The following is a 16,744-nucleotide window of genomic DNA, read 5'->3' on the forward strand; positions in this document are numbered from 1 at the left end:
CTTGGGGGGTAGAGATAATGGAAATTTCTTTTTATTTTATTTTATTTTTTTATAAATTTATTTTTTATTGGTGTTCAATTTGCCAACATATAGAATAACACCCAGTGCTCATCCCATCAATTGCCCCTCTCAGTGCCCGTCACCCAGTCACCCCCACCCCCCTCCCACCTCCCCTTCCACCACCCCTAGTTCATTTCCCAGAGTTAGGAGTCTCTCATGTTCTGTCTCCCTCCCTGATATTTCCCACTCATTTTTTCTTCTTTCCCCTTTATTCCCTTTCACTATTTTTTATATTCCCCAAATAAATGAGACCATATAATGTTTGTCCTTCTCCGACTGACTTATTTCACTCAGCATAATACCCTCCAGTTCCATCCACGTAGAAGCAAATGGTGGGTATTTCTAAAGGAATTTTTACATGTTAAAGTAGACTTACAGGATCCTGGGGATCAGGCTAAGATTGCCTTTTGCCCTTAGCAAAGAAGTAACATTGAGGCACTTGAGTCCCTAGAGGAAGGTCATTCTGCCTGTTTCAAGGATTTTTCAGTGGCTGTGAGTAGTAAGGAAATTTAACAATGTTCCTTCTGCCTTTGTTTCCTACATCAGTGTGACCAGCCAAATAACCTAGTAGGGAACAAGGGAAAATTCTTCTGGCCCTACATAGCAAACATTTCCTCTCCCTAGAGACAGTGTCAATTCTAGACACTTTGATCCTGCCTTTTCATGGATGCCTGTCAGCCATCTCCTCTCTGGAAATATTCCCTACTCAGAGGTAGAATATTCCCATTATTTATGTATGTAATTTCTTGCTTATAATCACTATTTTCTCCTCCTCAGAATTTCTACCTAGATTCTACCTTGACCTGGATTGGATTTAGGCATTCAGATAATATCACATAAATTCTATGGGTCTTCCTTTTACTTCTATCTTTCCTAATTTCCTTCTTGAGGTGTGATTTAGTTTTCAGGGTAGCATCTACCATCTAGAATATTCAAGAAACATATACACACACTAAAGCTATTTTTAAAATAAAGACAATCTTCATGAAGACCCTTAAAAATGCAGGGCTCCTTTCCATCTTTATAAGCACATCTGTTATAAAGTCACTCCAATTGTCAAAATAGCCAGTAACTCAGTAACATTAATAGACACCGGCTACTCAACTTTATAATCTTACTTTTGAGGGGTGCCTAGGTGGCTCAGTCAGTTAAATACCTGTCTTCAACTCAGGTCATGATTTAAGGATCTGGGATCGAGCCCCAAATCAGGGCTCCCTGTTTGAAACCTGCTTCTTCCTCTACCTGCCACTCTGCCTACTTGTTCTCTGTCAAATAAATAAATAAATAAATAAATAAATAAATAAATAAACAAATAAATCTTACTTTTGTTCATCTGATTGCTATAATTATATGTTTAAGTCTTAAAAAAATATGAAAAAAGTGATGTTACCTGCATTAAAGGAACATCTTTAAGATTGTATTTGAGACAGTGAGAGAGAGAGAGCAAGCATGCACGCACACATGAGCAGGGGTAATATGGGAGAGCCAGATTCTTGTTTCACAGTTGAAGAATGAATCTCACAGACTATGGACAGTGAGTAAAAGGATAGAAGTTTATTAAATAAAGATATGGAGAAAGCTGGGACACCTGCACCCCGATGTTTATAGCAGCAATGTCCACAATAGCCAAACTGTGGAAGGAGCCTCGGTGTCCATCGAAAGATGAATGGATAAAGAAGATGTGGTCTATGTATACAATGGAATATTACTCAGCCATTAGAAATGGCAGATACCCACCATTTGCTTCAACGTGGATGGAACTGGAGGGTATTATGCTGAGTGAAATAAGTCAATTGGAGAAACATTATATGGTCTCATTCATTTGGGGAATATAAATAATAGTGAAAGGGAATAAAGGGGAAGGGAGAAGAAATGGGTAGGAAATATCAGAAAGGGAGACAGAACATGGAAGACTCCTAACCCTGGGAAACGAACTGGGGGTGATGGAAGGGGAGGAAGGCGGGGGGCGGAGGTGAACGGGTGATGGGCACTGAGGGGGGCACTTGATGGGATGAGCACTGGGTGTTATTCTGTATGTTGGTAAATTGAACACCAATAAAAAATAAACTTATTATTAAAAAAAAAAAGTGAGGGGGGTCCCAACAAAGTTGCCACTGGGGCTTGTAGGGTTGGTCTTTTATTGAGAGCCTATTCAGGGAACTAAATCCTTTTAACATACCTGTTGATATCGCCATTGAATAAGGACTAGTGATAACATCTTTAATGGCTTACTTCCTTTTTGGAGTCTGATGATTTTTTTGTTGGTTATAGGCAGCTGTTATAACAAGACACCTCCACCTCCACCTTAGGGCAGGGTGGTCTGGCTTGTTCCCTTATCTCTGGTTTCCATACCTCAGCATTTTGGGGATTTTTGTGAGCCTGCTTCAGTGGTCCCCTACCTAGTCCTGCCTAGCCCTGTTTGTCCCTAACTCAGGAGGAGGAGCAGAGGGGAGAGGGAGAAGCATACTCCCCGCTGAGCAAGGAGCCCACTGTAGTGCTCCATACAAGGAATCTAGGAGCATGACCCAAGCTAAAGGCAGATGCTTAATCGACTGAGCTACCCAGGCACCCCAAAGGAATATCTTATGAAAAAAAAAGTGTTCAAACTAGAAAGCATGGAAAAAATATGACAAAAAGGCAATCACTTAAAGGAAAGATAAATGGCTATCAGGGTTCCCCAAACATAGATGAGAAAATTCGTATTTTAGAATTCTATCTTGCTATACCCATTACCTCCCTCCCCCAAGGTCAAGAGCAATTTCTTTACAAAGTACCAAATCTGCATGTATCTTAAAGGACAGTTTACTGTTAATTGAGGGGCTACATCACAGAGTATTTCTAAAAGAAATGAAATAAATATCCCATAATAAATAAACATCCCCTATACACATAGCATGTACCCAGTGCCATACCAAAGACCTGGTTTTCTACCTTGATTATAATCTCATTTGTGGCACACTCTGAACCTCTTCCTGATCTTTCCTTAACTTACAGAGCTTTTCGTTTCTCTCTTGCCAAATTCCACCCATTCTTTTTTTTTTTTAAAGGCTTTATATTTATTTATTTATTTACTTACTTACTTACTTATTTTAGAGAGAACTCAAGGAGAGGCAGGAGAGAATCTCAGATGTGGGGCTCGGCCTCACCACCTTGAGATCATGACCTGCGCTGAAATCCAGAGACAGATACTTAACTGACTGGGCCACAGAGGCACCCCACAAAGTCTACCCATTTGTAATGATTCACTTTATCTGGGCTGCATATTACAAACCACTGTCATTTATGTGACTTGGCTACCCTGTGAATTAAGCATTATCTTGTCTGTTCAGGGAAGCAACTTGTTATCTAGTGAATGGCAGTTCTTGAATACAACTGGAAAGTCTCACAACCACACCTTTGCTGCCTCCTTTCAGCCCAACTGTTGGCAAACCTTTACTATAAAGGGCCATATGGTAATTTGTCTCACCTTTGCCAACCATACAATTTGCAGCCAAAGCAGCCAGACAATGGACACAAAGCAAACGCAACGGGCATGGCTATGTTCCATGAATATTTATAAAGACAGGTAAACCAGATTAGGCCTGTGGGTGTGGCTTGTCTAGTCTGTTATTTCTCAGATGGTGACCCAACATTTGTTGAAAACACAAAGTATCAGGCCCTGTCCCAGACCTACCAAGTCAGACCCTGGGCAAGCAGTCGGCACTGTGTGTTGACCAGCCCTCCAGGAGATTTCTGACATGTGCTAAAGTTTGAGAACCACAGCTAATCTTCCAGATTACCCACACTAGGACTCTCCCATTGCATAAAGTATGAATAACTATGGTGACTGATATCCCACTTCATAAGAAAGCATCCCTTCCCCGCTCCCCTCCTGATTTCTCTCCACCTCTGGAGTTCTTGCCCCAATATACCAGGGGCTTATTATGTAGTCCAACCCTGGTTCTTTGCTGCCACTCCTACAATCTTGCTGTCCCAGTCTCCATCATCCATTTTCCTATCAGCTAGGTCTCAGCTGCCTTCTTGAATTCTGCAGCTCTTCCAGGTAACATGCGCTCATACAGCCACCATTTCCAAGGCACCTCTACTCTTAAGCTTCCAGACTGGCAAGGAATGAGGTTTCCAGTGTCTGCCAAATGTTGCTGTGGAACCACTCCTCTCCCCCTCTAACCTACCATCCCCCTGTGCCACCCTACCTTTGTCCTGACCCCAGAGCAAGTGGCAATTCTTTCAAGTTCCTTCAAGAGAAAAAGCAATCAATCCCCCCTTCTCACATTCACATTTTATATGGCTCTGACTAACCACTATCTCTACCTGTACTGGTGATTTTATACTGCAACAGAAATAGAGGGAAACCTGAGAGCATGGAGTATGCTGTGGAAAGGCAAATACTTCTCTCCCACACAACTTTACAAAACCTTAATAGGTGCTTGAACCCCACCTAAAAATGTGTTCTATTGTCATTGAAAACATGAACTTTCAAGGTTTCAACTGGGCTTTGCAGTTGATGGAGGGCCATTTAGGAAATTATATTGGTCAGTCTTTTGATTAGGAAAGGCAAGGCCTCAGGCCTGGTTTTGGGTGGGGAAGACCTGGGGAGGTGAGGGAAAGAAAATGATCCTGCCCAATCAGTAGATGGGGGTTAGGAGATAGTCCTATTACAAAACCAATGGTTGACCTTCACTGGATCAGCCTCAGAGACTGGGTTTAGAGGATGGGGTAGGGGTGAGGCAGGCTGGTCTATAGAAGAGAGGACATCACAGGGGCCAGATACTTGGCAGGAGTATGGTATCCAAGGGTACAAATGACTATCAGTAAGTTATAACTGACAACAGTTTATATTATTATAACAAATAACATAAATTTAGCAACATATTGTATCATTCCCTTCATTCCCAAAGTATTAATGAAGTTTGTTAACCATCACCTTAGCATCAGACTTTAGAAACAAAATGAGAGGTCAATCACCTTCAGAGAGATAAGTATTTGGTTCTTGTCAGAATGTTCTGAATTCAGACACAGACGATGGGTTTGGGGAACAATGGCAATTTTTTTTTTTTCAAGACCTCACACTATTGCCAAAATATATTACTGTTTCTAAAGAAAGTCACAGGAGAGATCAAAGAAGTCATGGGTAAGAAATGATGACTGCTTAAAACAATTTTTTAAATTTAAATATATGCCATTTCCCCTTCAGTTATTCAAAATACTCCTCTCTAGGACTTGTCCTGAAGAGTAAAGAACAGTATCTTTGAACAGTACAGATCAGTGCCCCTCATTCTGTTCAATGTAACCAGCTAATTTTATAAGGCTGCAAAACTGTTCAAGTTATACTGTATCTACTATATATGTACCTGGTGTAACTTGAACCCATGGATACAAATATTGTTATTTCTTTTAAATTCAATGTGTTATGCAGTAAGACAGTTAACAGACATTTTATAATATCACTTGTGAATCATCTATTTAAATTACGATCACTTCTCATCTTACTACATTTTTTTAAAAGATTTTTTTTAATTATTCATGAGAGACACAGGCAGAGGGAGAAGCAGGCTCCATGCAGGGAGCCCGACATGGGACTCGATTCCAGGTCTCCAGGATCAGGCCCTGGGCTGAAGGCGGCGCTAAACGGCTGAGCCACTGGGGCTGCCCTCATCTTACTACATTTTAGAAAATATTTAGGATTTTCTATATGTTGTTTACAAAACAAAAATTTTTAAAGATTTTGTTTAAAACAGCCCAACTGGCTGTTTTAACTGATAAAACAGTTGTTTTATCCATTTTCAAAATTAGTACTGAAAATAAGATGCAAATTTGATGTTTCCTTTAATTATCAACAATGCAATACAATATGTTGCTGAATAATACGTCATTCATTTGCTAAGCGTGTAGAAAGACATGGCATTTATTTAGTATATATGGGTGCATGTATCATTTATTTAGCTTTTGGGGAATAACTAAGAATCATCCATAAAAACTCAGCAAAACTCCATAAATTTAATTAGGAAGAGTGATCAAACTTTTAAAAAATACATTGAAACAATAAGACATTTGCTGCTAAAAATAAACTGGTCCAGTGGCTGGTAAGTTTTTTGTTTTAGGGTCCTGGGTGGCTTAGTGGTCTGCCTTCAGCTCAGGTCATGATCTCAGGGTCCTGGGATCCAGTTTCAGGCTCCCTGATCTGCAGGGTGTCTGCTTCTCCCTCTCCCTATGCCCTTCCCCCCTACTCATGCTCCTGTGTTCCATGATCTCTCTCAAATGGAGCCTGCTTCTCCCTCTCCCTCTGCCTGTGTCTCTGCATCTCTCTCTGTGTTTATGAATAAATAAATAAAATCTTAAAAAAAAAAAAAAGAGAAGATGAAACAATGAAGCCAAACTGCTTCTCATGGAAAGTAAATCCAATTTGGCTAGTTTGACATCAAAACAGGCTGTTAATTAGGGTATATGACAAACATTTTCCATGCTTGACAAAGTTTCAACCTGAATGAGCTGTATCATTATCTGCAAAGTTCTGACAAAAACAAAACTGAATAATCGGTTAAGGAAACAAAATTTTAAAAAGCAATTTATCTAAAACCATTTATGACAATGTACAATGTCTAGATTTTCTCCAAACTTTGTAAAGATTTTTTATTCATTTATTCATGAGAAACATGGTGGGGGGGGGAGAGAGAGAGAGAGAGAGAGAGAGAGAGGCAGAGACACAGGCAGAGGGAGAAGCAGGCTCCATGCAGGGAGCCGGATGTGGGACTCGATCCTGGACCCCAGGATCATGCCCTGGGCTGAAGACAGCACTAAACCGCTGAGCCACTGGGACTGCCCTATTTTATTTATTTAAATATTTTATTTATTTATTCATGAGAGCCACACAGAGAGAGGCAGAGACACAGGCAGAGGGAGAAGCAGGCTCCCTGCAGGGAGCTCGACGTAGGACTCCATCCAGTGTCTCCAGGATCATGCACACCCTGGGCTGAAAGCAGGTGCTAAAACGCTGAGCCACCCAGGCGTCCCAATTTTGAGTATATCAGGTTTAAAAAGGTACATCTCATTGAAGAAAGAAAAAAAAAATCTTATAGTCATTTGATACTTTAATAAAGTCTATTTGTTATGTGTCCCAGAAACTGAAAAAGTCTGTTTATATGAATGCAGCTTCTCAGGGCATACAACTAGAGGAGGAGGAGGAGGAGGAGGAGGAGGAGGAGGAGGAGGAGGAGGAGGAGATGCTCAGCCTTTCTTTTTCCACCAATAGGACATACTCATCCACAGACATATAAATTTGTAAAAGCAACAACATCCAATTCGCCGAGATGCATTTTCCAATAAACTTTACATCTGACTAAAGAATTACGAAAATATTACACTACTTATTTTACTTTCACATTGTAAGAACAGTAATTTAAAAAACAAAACAAAACAAAAACAAAAACAAAAACAAAAAAACAAAACCTCAGTCCAGAATCAGGGGATTGTCTTGCTGTCCCTACTGTAAACTTTGGCATTTTTACTGAAGGTCTCAGGGCACCACCTGGGTGGCTCAGTGGTTGACCGGCTGCCTTTGGCTCAGGGCGTCATCCCGGGGTCCATGGAGCCTGCTTCTCTCTCTGTGTGTCTCTTATGAATAAATAAAAATCTTAAAAAATAATAATAATAAGGGTCTCGGGGCCTTAGCTTCCTGATTTGCAAATTGCGGACAGTACCAAGACTAGGTCATTCTTGTTCTGCAGCCTGAGCGCCCTGCCTGGGCCCGAGTGCGAGCCGTATCCGCGACACCTGTTACCATCAGTGATGGGGGGGGGGACCCTCAGAACTAAAAGCCGCAGGCACACTCGGGAGAGCGAGCGCCGACGCCCACGGGAACGCGGGGGGGGGGGGGGGGCGGGGACACGGACGGGAGGCCCCTGCAACCACCTGCCCGAGGCTACCTGCTTGGGGCCACCTGCTAGGGGCTACCTGCTCAGGGCCACCTGCCCGGGGCCACCTGCTCGGAGCCACCTGCTCGGGGCTACCTGCTAGGGGCTACCTGCTCGGGGCCACCTGCTAGGGGCCACCTGCTCGGGGCCACCTGCTCGGAGCCACCTGCCCGGGGCTACCTGCTAGGGGCTACCTGCCCGTAGCCACCTGCTCGGAGCCACCTGCCCAGGGCCACCTGCTCGGAGCCACCTGCCCAGGGCTACCTGCCCGTAGCCACCTGCTCGGGGCCACCTGCTCCGGTCCACCTGCCCGTAGCCACCTGCTCGGGGCCACCTGCTCGGAGCTACCTGCTCGGAGTTACCTGCTCGGAAGCAAGCGGGGCCCGTGACGCGGGAGGCGGACAGGCCAGCTCAGACAGGCAGCAGCGCCCGCGGTTGGCGCTGTAAACGAGTGTGGCCCTCGGCTGCTCCGTGAAGCAGGAGCAAGAGCCTCAGGCCTACGTGCCACCGCGCGTGGCGCCGGGCCAGTCCCCGGGGCGCCCAGCCGGCACCCGGCCCGAGGAGCCGCGGGGCTCCACGCCCGACCCCCCCGGACTCCTGGACCGCGCCTTTTGGCCCCGGCCCCGCGCGGTGCGCTCCGTTGCGCCGCCGCCGCCGCCGCCGCCGCCGCCTCCGCCTCCGCCTCCGCCTCCGCCGCAGCCGGGCCTCGCGAGGGCGCCCGCGGGCGGCCGGAACTGGCCCCTCGCGGCCCCCGTCGCCGCACCTTCCCTGGTGGCGTCGCCGCCTTTTCCTCTCTTCCCCTGGTTCCCTTTCACTTCCGGGGCTGCTCCGGATCCGCTGGTTCCGTCACAACATCCCGTTGGCTTCCCTCAGGCGGCGGGACCGGTGCAGTCGCCGCCTCCCCGGAGCGCCCGCCCGCCCGGGCCCGCGCCTTCCCCGGCCCAGGCCTCCATGGCCACCAACCCGCAGCCGCAGCCGCCTCCTCCGGCGCCGCCGCCGCCGCCGCCGCAGCCGCAGCCGCAGCCGCCGCCGCCGCCGCCGGGCCCCGGGGCTGGCCCGGGCGCGGGCGCGGGCGCGGGCGCGGCGGGCGGCGCGGGGGCCGGCGCCGGGGACCCGCAGCTCGTGGCCATGATCGTGAACCACCTCAAGAGCCAGGGGCTCTTCGACCAGTTCCGCCGGGACTGCCTGGCCGACGTGGACACTAAGGTGCGGGCGCGCGGGGCCGCGGGGCCGCGGGCGCGGGGCGGGGGCCCGGGGCAGCTCCGGGGCCCTCGGGCGTCCGGGTGCGGTGCGAGGCTCGCCGCGCTCCTTCGCCCGCCGCCGTCCGGCCGCTTAACCGGCCGGTGCCAGCGCCCGCGCGAGGCGCACAGCGGGCGGCAAGGGAGGCGCGCCTGGAGGCGCTAACGGGCTTTCACGTGTGGTGACTCCCGGTCGCGGCTGACTTCGTGCCCAAGTTGCTGCGCGTCCTCCCGCGGGCTCCTGGGCCTCAGGGTCCCGCCGCGTCCCGGGAGGCCGTCAGGCGACCCCGCACCCACTTGTTGGCCGTGCGCGCCGCTGGAGCGAGGGGGAGGCGCGCGCTGAGGGAGGGCGGAGCTGACGCGGGTCCGAGGCGGGGGCGCCGGGACCCGCTTCCTCCCGGGACGGCCCCGCGGACGGGGCTAGGCCGGGTCGCCGCTCTGAGGCGACGAGGGGCTGCGGCTGCGGCCGGCCGGGCGGTGCAGCGGGGAGAGGCGGAGGGCGGGGGCCGCGCTTGGAGAGGAGGGACGGGGCGCAGGGCGCGTTGGCACAGCGGCGGGCCGGGGAAGTCGGCGGGGGCTGCCTGGTGTGGGAAGGGGGGCTCGAAGGGGAAGGGCTTCGCGCCTCCTGCCCCAGGGAAAGGGGAGGTAGCAGGCACGGGCGCCCTTAGCGGTGCTGCGGGAAGGAGCAGAGGACACGCGGGAGCAGCCGGGCGGAGCGGCCCGGGGCTCCGGGAACCGGCCAGGCGGGAGGCTTCGTTGGGAGCAAAACTGGAGGTTTCGGCTTATATCTGGTTGGATCCTTCGGATTGGGGTTTTGATGGGATGGAGATTTTCTCAGCACATTCAGACTTTCTTTTCTTTAAAAGATTTTATTTATTTATTCATGAGAGACACACACACAGAGAGAGAGAGAGAGAGGCAGAGACACAGGCAGAGGGAGAAACAGGCTCCACGCCGGGGGCCCGACGCGGGTGGGGCTGATCCCGGGTCTCCCGGAGCGCGCCCTGGGCCGAAGGCGGAGGGTCAGCCGCTGAGCCGCCCGGCCGTCCCACGGTCAGCCTCTCTGAGGAATCCCCATGTCTTTGAGAGAAGAGCGTTTGCAGATTCCACAGATTCTTCCTCGGGAGATGCAAAGGTCGCCAGGACTGAGTGAGAACTGCGCGCGATTCTGCGGTCTCCTCTGGGGATCCCCCGGTCCACCTTGTAGACCCGGTAGAAGGGCGCGTGTTCAGTGTTGGGGTTTTAACGCCACAGAGAATCCAGTGTGCTCGGGGTGTTTATGTAGGAAGTGTACAGCTTGCGCTCCCTGTTTCAGGGGATATGCACAGCCGTCCTTTTGAAAACAATGCCACACACCCCCCTTTTTTTCCCTTAATGGGAGGTCAGACAAGCCCAGGTAGATGTCACCCAAAGCTGGTTATCTGTGTCGAGCAAGCAGCGATCTACTTTGCTGTTCTCAGAAACTTAGAGACCTGTCTGTATTTTGTCTTCGTGTGCCCACACGGAAACTTAACTATGCTGGTGGAGGCACTACAGTATCTAAGGCTCGACTTTTTCCTCATCTCGTTGCCACTGAATGTTATTGTTGCATGTTGGTAATGTCCCTGCCACATCCCCCCAAAGTGGAGTCTTAAAACCTTTATTGGCGGGAAGGAAGGAAGCACAGTTGCCTTTACAATCTCCTAAGAAGAATGGACATGTACACATTAAAATACAGTCTTTATAATTCAGAAATGGTTTACTATGATCAATTACACGTGGCTCAACCTAGTATATAGTTTCAGGGAGTTCAGTGGCCGCAGAATAAGGTCCCTTGTTTTAATGTTTGAAACTAGAGAAGAGTAGAACTGAAATGATAGCCCTTCCCTGGCAGAAGAGGAAGCCTGGGTATGGTGGAAATTCTTTCTCACCTCTCATGTCTCTTTCTTCACTCCTGATGCCTCCCCTCTTTTTCCCTTTGTCTTTCTACCTCTGTGCCTGCTGTTTCTGGTTGATTATCTTGCTGCTTTCTCCCATGATTGTCTTCCTCTTCTGTAGCTTTACAATCATGTAGATTTTAATTTAAAGTATTCTTATTTTGTAGCATCTTATACTCCCTTTCCTTATTTAAATAATAAAAAAAAGACTTAAGTTTGAAAGTCTCAGAAAACATACAGAAGCCGTTTTTTTTCTTTTTCTTTTTTTTTTCATATGAGCTCAACATCCTCTCAATGCGATGAATGGGCCAGAATAGACATAAGATTCCCTCATGCAACGGAGCATCACTTTAATGGAACTGTTGAGTCTCAGCTGTAAGAACACCTTATAATTGAGACCACTTGTGGTATGGTGCTTTCGATAACTGACACCCTGAAGACTGACCTGCTTTATGTCAAACCCTGACCTGCAGTATATACTGTATAGGGTTGTAGCAGTAACTGGAGTGTCAGTCACATGCATATTTAAAAATCAAGACATTTAATACCTATCAGGCGCTTTCCAAGAGCAAAACTGTCATCCAGTCCTGTGTGTTTAAAGCAAGATGAGAAATACCAAAGTCTGCTGCCGCTCCACAAGACTGTAAAACCCTCCAAACTATCCTGGGGCCACTGATGGTCCTTAACCAACCAAGAGAGGACTGACCATAGCAGACCAAATCAACCTTCTACCCAAAGAATTGGAGCCTTGGACATCAATATCTAACTACTGCTGAGGCTCCTCTGCTATATAGATTACTAGTTCCCAGATTCCTGGAGCAAGCGGAGATTACAAGGCTATTCTGACCCTTTTGTTCTGAGGTCACACTGGAGAGTGGAGAGGGAAGATCAAGAGAGGCCCGTCATTCTGTCCCAGGCAGGGAGCTCACCAGCCTTTCTCCCCAGGTAACAGAGGCCGATTTTTGAATACTTTCTCAGTTACAAATGGCTTCTAGTCACTGTGATTATTGCCTTTTTCTTTTTAGATTTGAAAGGAATATCAAAGAGCATATATATTTATTCACCCAACAAATATGTACCAGGCACTCTGTTAGATGCCAGGGTATTGCAGTGAACAAAACCTCCCTGCTGTTATGGAGCTTGCATCCCAGCAGAGAAAAACAGGCAGGAAGTAATGTGTCATAGGTTCTATGGAATAAATAATGCAGGGTGAGGGTAGAAAGGGTTGCTGATTTGTGTTCAGTAAGTTTTCCGGGGAAGATTTCAGTAAGGTGATACTTGAGCCATCACTGAAGGACCTGAAGGAGCCATCTAGCTATATGGAGCTGAGCATTCGAAGTAGAGACCAGTCAGTGTGGAAGGACTGAGGCAGAATCTGGTGAAGGAGAAAGTGATAGAAGGTAAGATAGGAGTAGCCCCCCTGCCCTCCACCCTCTTTGCAGACCTGGTAGATTGAAAGAACATGAGTTGGGGGGGGGGGCAGGGAGGGGCGGTGAGAGGAGCCTCTATGAATGGAGTATGTAGTCCTGCTGAAGTGGTCAAATACTCCTTCCTTTTAAGAAGTGACACAATCTGTGTCTTCTCTCCTGCTCCCCTTACCTTAGGGGTCCTCACCTTCAGCACTGATGACGTTTTTGGCTGGATGGTTCTTTGTTGTTCTGGGTTACCCTCTGCACTCTAGGCTATTCAGCAGCATCTCTACCCTCTACCGACGAGATACCAGTAACAGCTCCCTGAGTTTGACAACCAAAAACGTCTCCAGACATCATCTAATGTCCCCTGGGGTGGAGGGGACAAAATCATTCCCAACTACCTTACATCAAATTTAGTGCCTAGTTCTAGTGTTGGCCCTCTATAACTTCTCTTGGTTCCATGCCTTTCGGCCCATTTCTACCACCCTAATATAGACCTTCATCACTGGAGTTTTTGCATCCTTTCCGAAGTATATTTTGTGTCTCTTTACCCTCTATCAGAAGATTAATTATCAGAAAATTCAGCTATCACATTTCACTCTGCTTGTGTGCAGTGGGTTCCAGTTCTAAACCCCCTAATCCCAGTCTTGTTATATAGGTACCCGAAGCCCTTCAAACCCCACCCCCAAGCTGTCTCCAACCTCGTGTCACTCCTTTTTTATATTCTCTTTTCCAAACAAATTGAATGCCTCCAAACCCACCTGACCTCCACGTTTTCTCGTCCAGTTGGTCTTTGCTTCTATTGTTGGCTGTATGTGCAAGGCCCACCTTTCCAATTACCAGCTCTGTGTTGGGGAAACCTTGAAGGTCCAACTCAAATGCCTTGTTCTCAATGAAGACTTAATACCTCTACTCCTCCCTCTCCTTTTCCTTGCTCCAAATCAGCTAACACTAATATCTGTGTCTTATTTTCTAGTCCCTTGTATATAAATAAGAGGGATGTCTTACTTCTTTGTGTTCTTTACATCTCCAAACATTGTGTCTTAGACAAAATAAGTAGCAGTTGAATGTCTTCAGTTGTCCTGAAGTGGCATGGTCCTAAGCTGAGAAACTTCGTTGCCACATTGATACTGTAATCTAAAAAAATTTAACACTGTTAAAGATTCTCAAATTCCTGAGGCTGTAAATATTGATATTGTATAACATTGGAGATTTTTAACATTTGTTTGTTTTTTTTTTTCCTCTCCAGCCTGCCTACCAGAACCTGAGGCAACGTGTTGACAACTTTGTTGCGAACCACTTGGCAACTCATACTTGGAGTCCCCACCTCAATAAGAACCAGCTACGAAACAACATTAGACAGCAAGTGCTCAAGTAAGTCTCAGCCTGGAGGCTAGCTTGACAATGTCTACCTACCCTGGAAGGCAGAGACATTACATGGAAGTCTGATGATGTTTTGTCAAGTTTGGTTGGCCGCTTTATATATGTTACAGTATAATTTTAGAGTGAGCTCTGAAATTCTAAATTTTAGAATTCTAAAATGAATTCTAAAATTCACTTCACATTCCTCCATAAATTTTAGTCTGATTTTCTCCTGTAGACCTGTGGAAATACCTGAAGGAAAGGATGACAATGTGACTTAAAACAAAACAAAAAAACATAGGGTAGAATATTAATAGATGATAAGTGCCGGAATATCTTCTACAGTTCATTCACAACCATTTTCTTAACCCTAGAAAATCAGACTTTTTTCTTGCTCTTTGACAAATAAAAAAGATATTCTAGATTATTGCAACTAAAATAATTTGGTCTGATTTGAGGCTGTGTCTTCTATCTTCTAATACACCCACCACCACCACCTTTTTTGGCACTTAACTATGACTTTTAACTCTGCTTTTTAGTGATGCTATGGGAAAAAAAAAAAAAAAAAAGGAAAGTGTGTTGGGATCTGTCAGAGCCTCTTTTGAGTAAACATAAGATAAAGAGAATGTAAAGAGCTGAAATGTTTAGAGGGACCTAAAAAAAACCCCACCATATTTGTTCCCAAAAAAGCAGATTTACAATACTATCTTGTTCTTGAATATAAATATTTGCCAAGACAAGAAGACCTTGACACTGGATCTCTGCTTCACCCTCCCAGCTGAAGGGGTGCCTGTTATTTAAAGAGTGCCTAGTCTTCCTCTCTTGACAAATATTTTCACTCAAGCCCATCTTTTAGAATGAAATGTGACTTTTAAACTGTTAAGCAAATCCATTTTCTGCCTGCCACCTCTTCATACCCTCTTCTCCCGGAGGAACCTTGCCAGCCTATAGTGTGCATACTTCACTGATAGTTGTACCTGCAGGAAACTCCACAAACAGAACTGCATACTCTGGTTCAAAGAGCTATTTAGCCCCAGGTAATCCTAGAAACTGGGAGCCTGGGGGCTCAGACTGTCTCCTACCACCTGAGAAGGGGGAAATTTAACAATAGGTTTAAAGTCTACATTTTAAAGGATGTTTGAGGAACCTCTTAAAAAGCCCAGGAGAGATGAAAAGTTGCCAGGGAGGATTGCATTGTAAGACTGAGAAAAACCAAAGCCTTTCCTGAAAACCTGAGGCCGTAGAGGTCTGTTGGGTGTGGGGAAACAAACCTAGGGGTAACTACTCTCTGGGTTTTCAGGAGAACAGTAGCCATAATAGCAAGGGGGGAGGGAGCGAGGGTAGGAGGGTGGGGGGCACTGGGTCTGGAAGCCTACCAACAATGCCATGCACACCCCCTACTTCTACAGAGTACTCCTAGTTACTGAGTGCTTTCACCCTTGTCACAAATGATTATATTGCTTTAAAAAGTTTTTTCAGGGGTTGGGGGGGTGCATTCTTTTTTTTCATATGTTAAGATACTAAATTGGAAGGCTGATTTACTGCTTAGCATACAAAATCTATAGAGGAGAGAAGCAGTCATTTATTAGTTTCTTGTCCTTGTAAAATCAAGCACTTAACAATTCTTAGAGCACCAATAAAAGTTATTTTCACAGAATCTTGTTTGGTGAGGGGTTGCTGTACCCCATCATTAATGGGTTCTTGTGACTACCAGCAATTACTATGTGGCGGATGCGGAACTGGCTTCTAGAGATGTTTTGGAAGGAAAGGGTGTTCTCTTGGAGAATTTAGTCATTGCTCTACTTGGGATGTCTGTCAATTTTTTTCTAGCTATGTTATTTATTTTTAAATAAAATATTCTCTCACTTAAATTCCATTAGTAAAGTTTTATGTTACTGTTTATAACATTTTCAGGCTTCCTTAAAGAAAGACGCTACCGTATTTAGTCGTGTCCAACTACTGGTATAGGGAGGGACTAACCCCTATAAACACAATTTCAAAACAATTTTTCACACAGAGACTTTGAGAAATATTCATTTGACCATTAGCTTGAACCATCTACAATTGCCATTTTTGTGGAACAAAACCTGGCTAATATCAGCACTTTTGAATGGTTCGATTTAATCATTGATATTCTGACACTTTAAAAAAAAAAAAAACTGGGTATCTGCATTTATGTTCTTTCTCAATATTTGCCAGAGTTTAGTATTTAAATGAAGACTACAGCCTACCTGTAATCACAATTCCATATCACCACATGTATTCTGCATTGGCTTTTATTTAATTAAAAAGCTAATTTCAAATCTACATTAAGCTGAATACAAAGACTTAGTGAAGGAGGCCTGGTGGTCTTGTTTATAAAAATGGGCTACTGTCCTTTGGCCTTAAAACTTCAGGAAAGGAACTTCAAACAGCTTTGTGTTTTGCATGTTTCAGTGCCAGAGCATAGGAGTAGACCCAGGCATCCACTGTCAGGTGTTCTTCAGCTACCAGAACATCTAGTAGTCTTTTTATGCATTCATTTGAACAGCAGAACCTAAAATGCTAGCTAGATAGTTCTAAATAGTGATCTTAACTGAACAATTTAAAAGGAAAACAAGGAAGGAGCTCTAATCAGGAAAATACCACCTACTGGCGCTTTTGCCTTTGTCCTTAGATGGATACAGGGCTTCGCCTTCTCCCCTCTGGTGAGGCACCTGTGACCACACCGCACTCGAGTAAGCCCACTAAGAGCTGACCTCGGTGGGAGACTAGGACTCGCCTCCACTTTAAGATCAGAGCTGACCTCAGTGGGAGACTAGACTGAAGTAGACAAAGACCTGGAATATAAGCAGAGAGAGGCCACA

At 46.1% G+C, this 16,744-nt stretch overlaps 2 protein-coding genes across 2 annotated transcripts in view; one reads left to right on the forward strand and one right to left on the reverse strand.

The window, feature by feature from the left end:
* The window catches only part of LOC112919880 (uncharacterized), a 150,263-nt gene extending 141,340 nt beyond the window's left edge, over window positions 1-8,923 (reverse strand). The window contains exons 1-2 of the mRNA XM_072735177.1: window positions 8,854-8,923; window positions 8,333-8,738 (exon numbers count right to left, since the gene is read on the reverse strand). Of these exons, the coding sequence (XP_072591278.1) occupies window positions 8,333-8,738; window positions 8,854-8,923 (476 nt within the window). The remainder of the gene's footprint in view (window positions 1-8,332; window positions 8,739-8,853) is intronic.
* BOD1L1 (biorientation of chromosomes in cell division 1 like 1) overlaps window positions 8,829-16,744 on the forward strand; it is a 54,675-nt gene continuing 46,759 nt past the window's right edge. Inside the window, exons 1-2 of the mRNA XM_072737771.1 lie at window positions 8,829-9,176; window positions 13,786-13,910. Coding sequence (XP_072593872.1) covers window positions 8,922-9,176; window positions 13,786-13,910 — 380 coding nt within the window. The 5' untranslated portion in view covers window positions 8,829-8,921. The remainder of the gene's footprint in view (window positions 9,177-13,785; window positions 13,911-16,744) is intronic.

Source organism: Vulpes vulpes, chromosome 14 (assembly GCF_048418805.1).
Source record: "Vulpes vulpes isolate BD-2025 chromosome 14, VulVul3, whole genome shotgun sequence".
NCBI classification, from domain to species: domain Eukaryota; kingdom Metazoa; phylum Chordata; class Mammalia; order Carnivora; family Canidae; genus Vulpes; species Vulpes vulpes.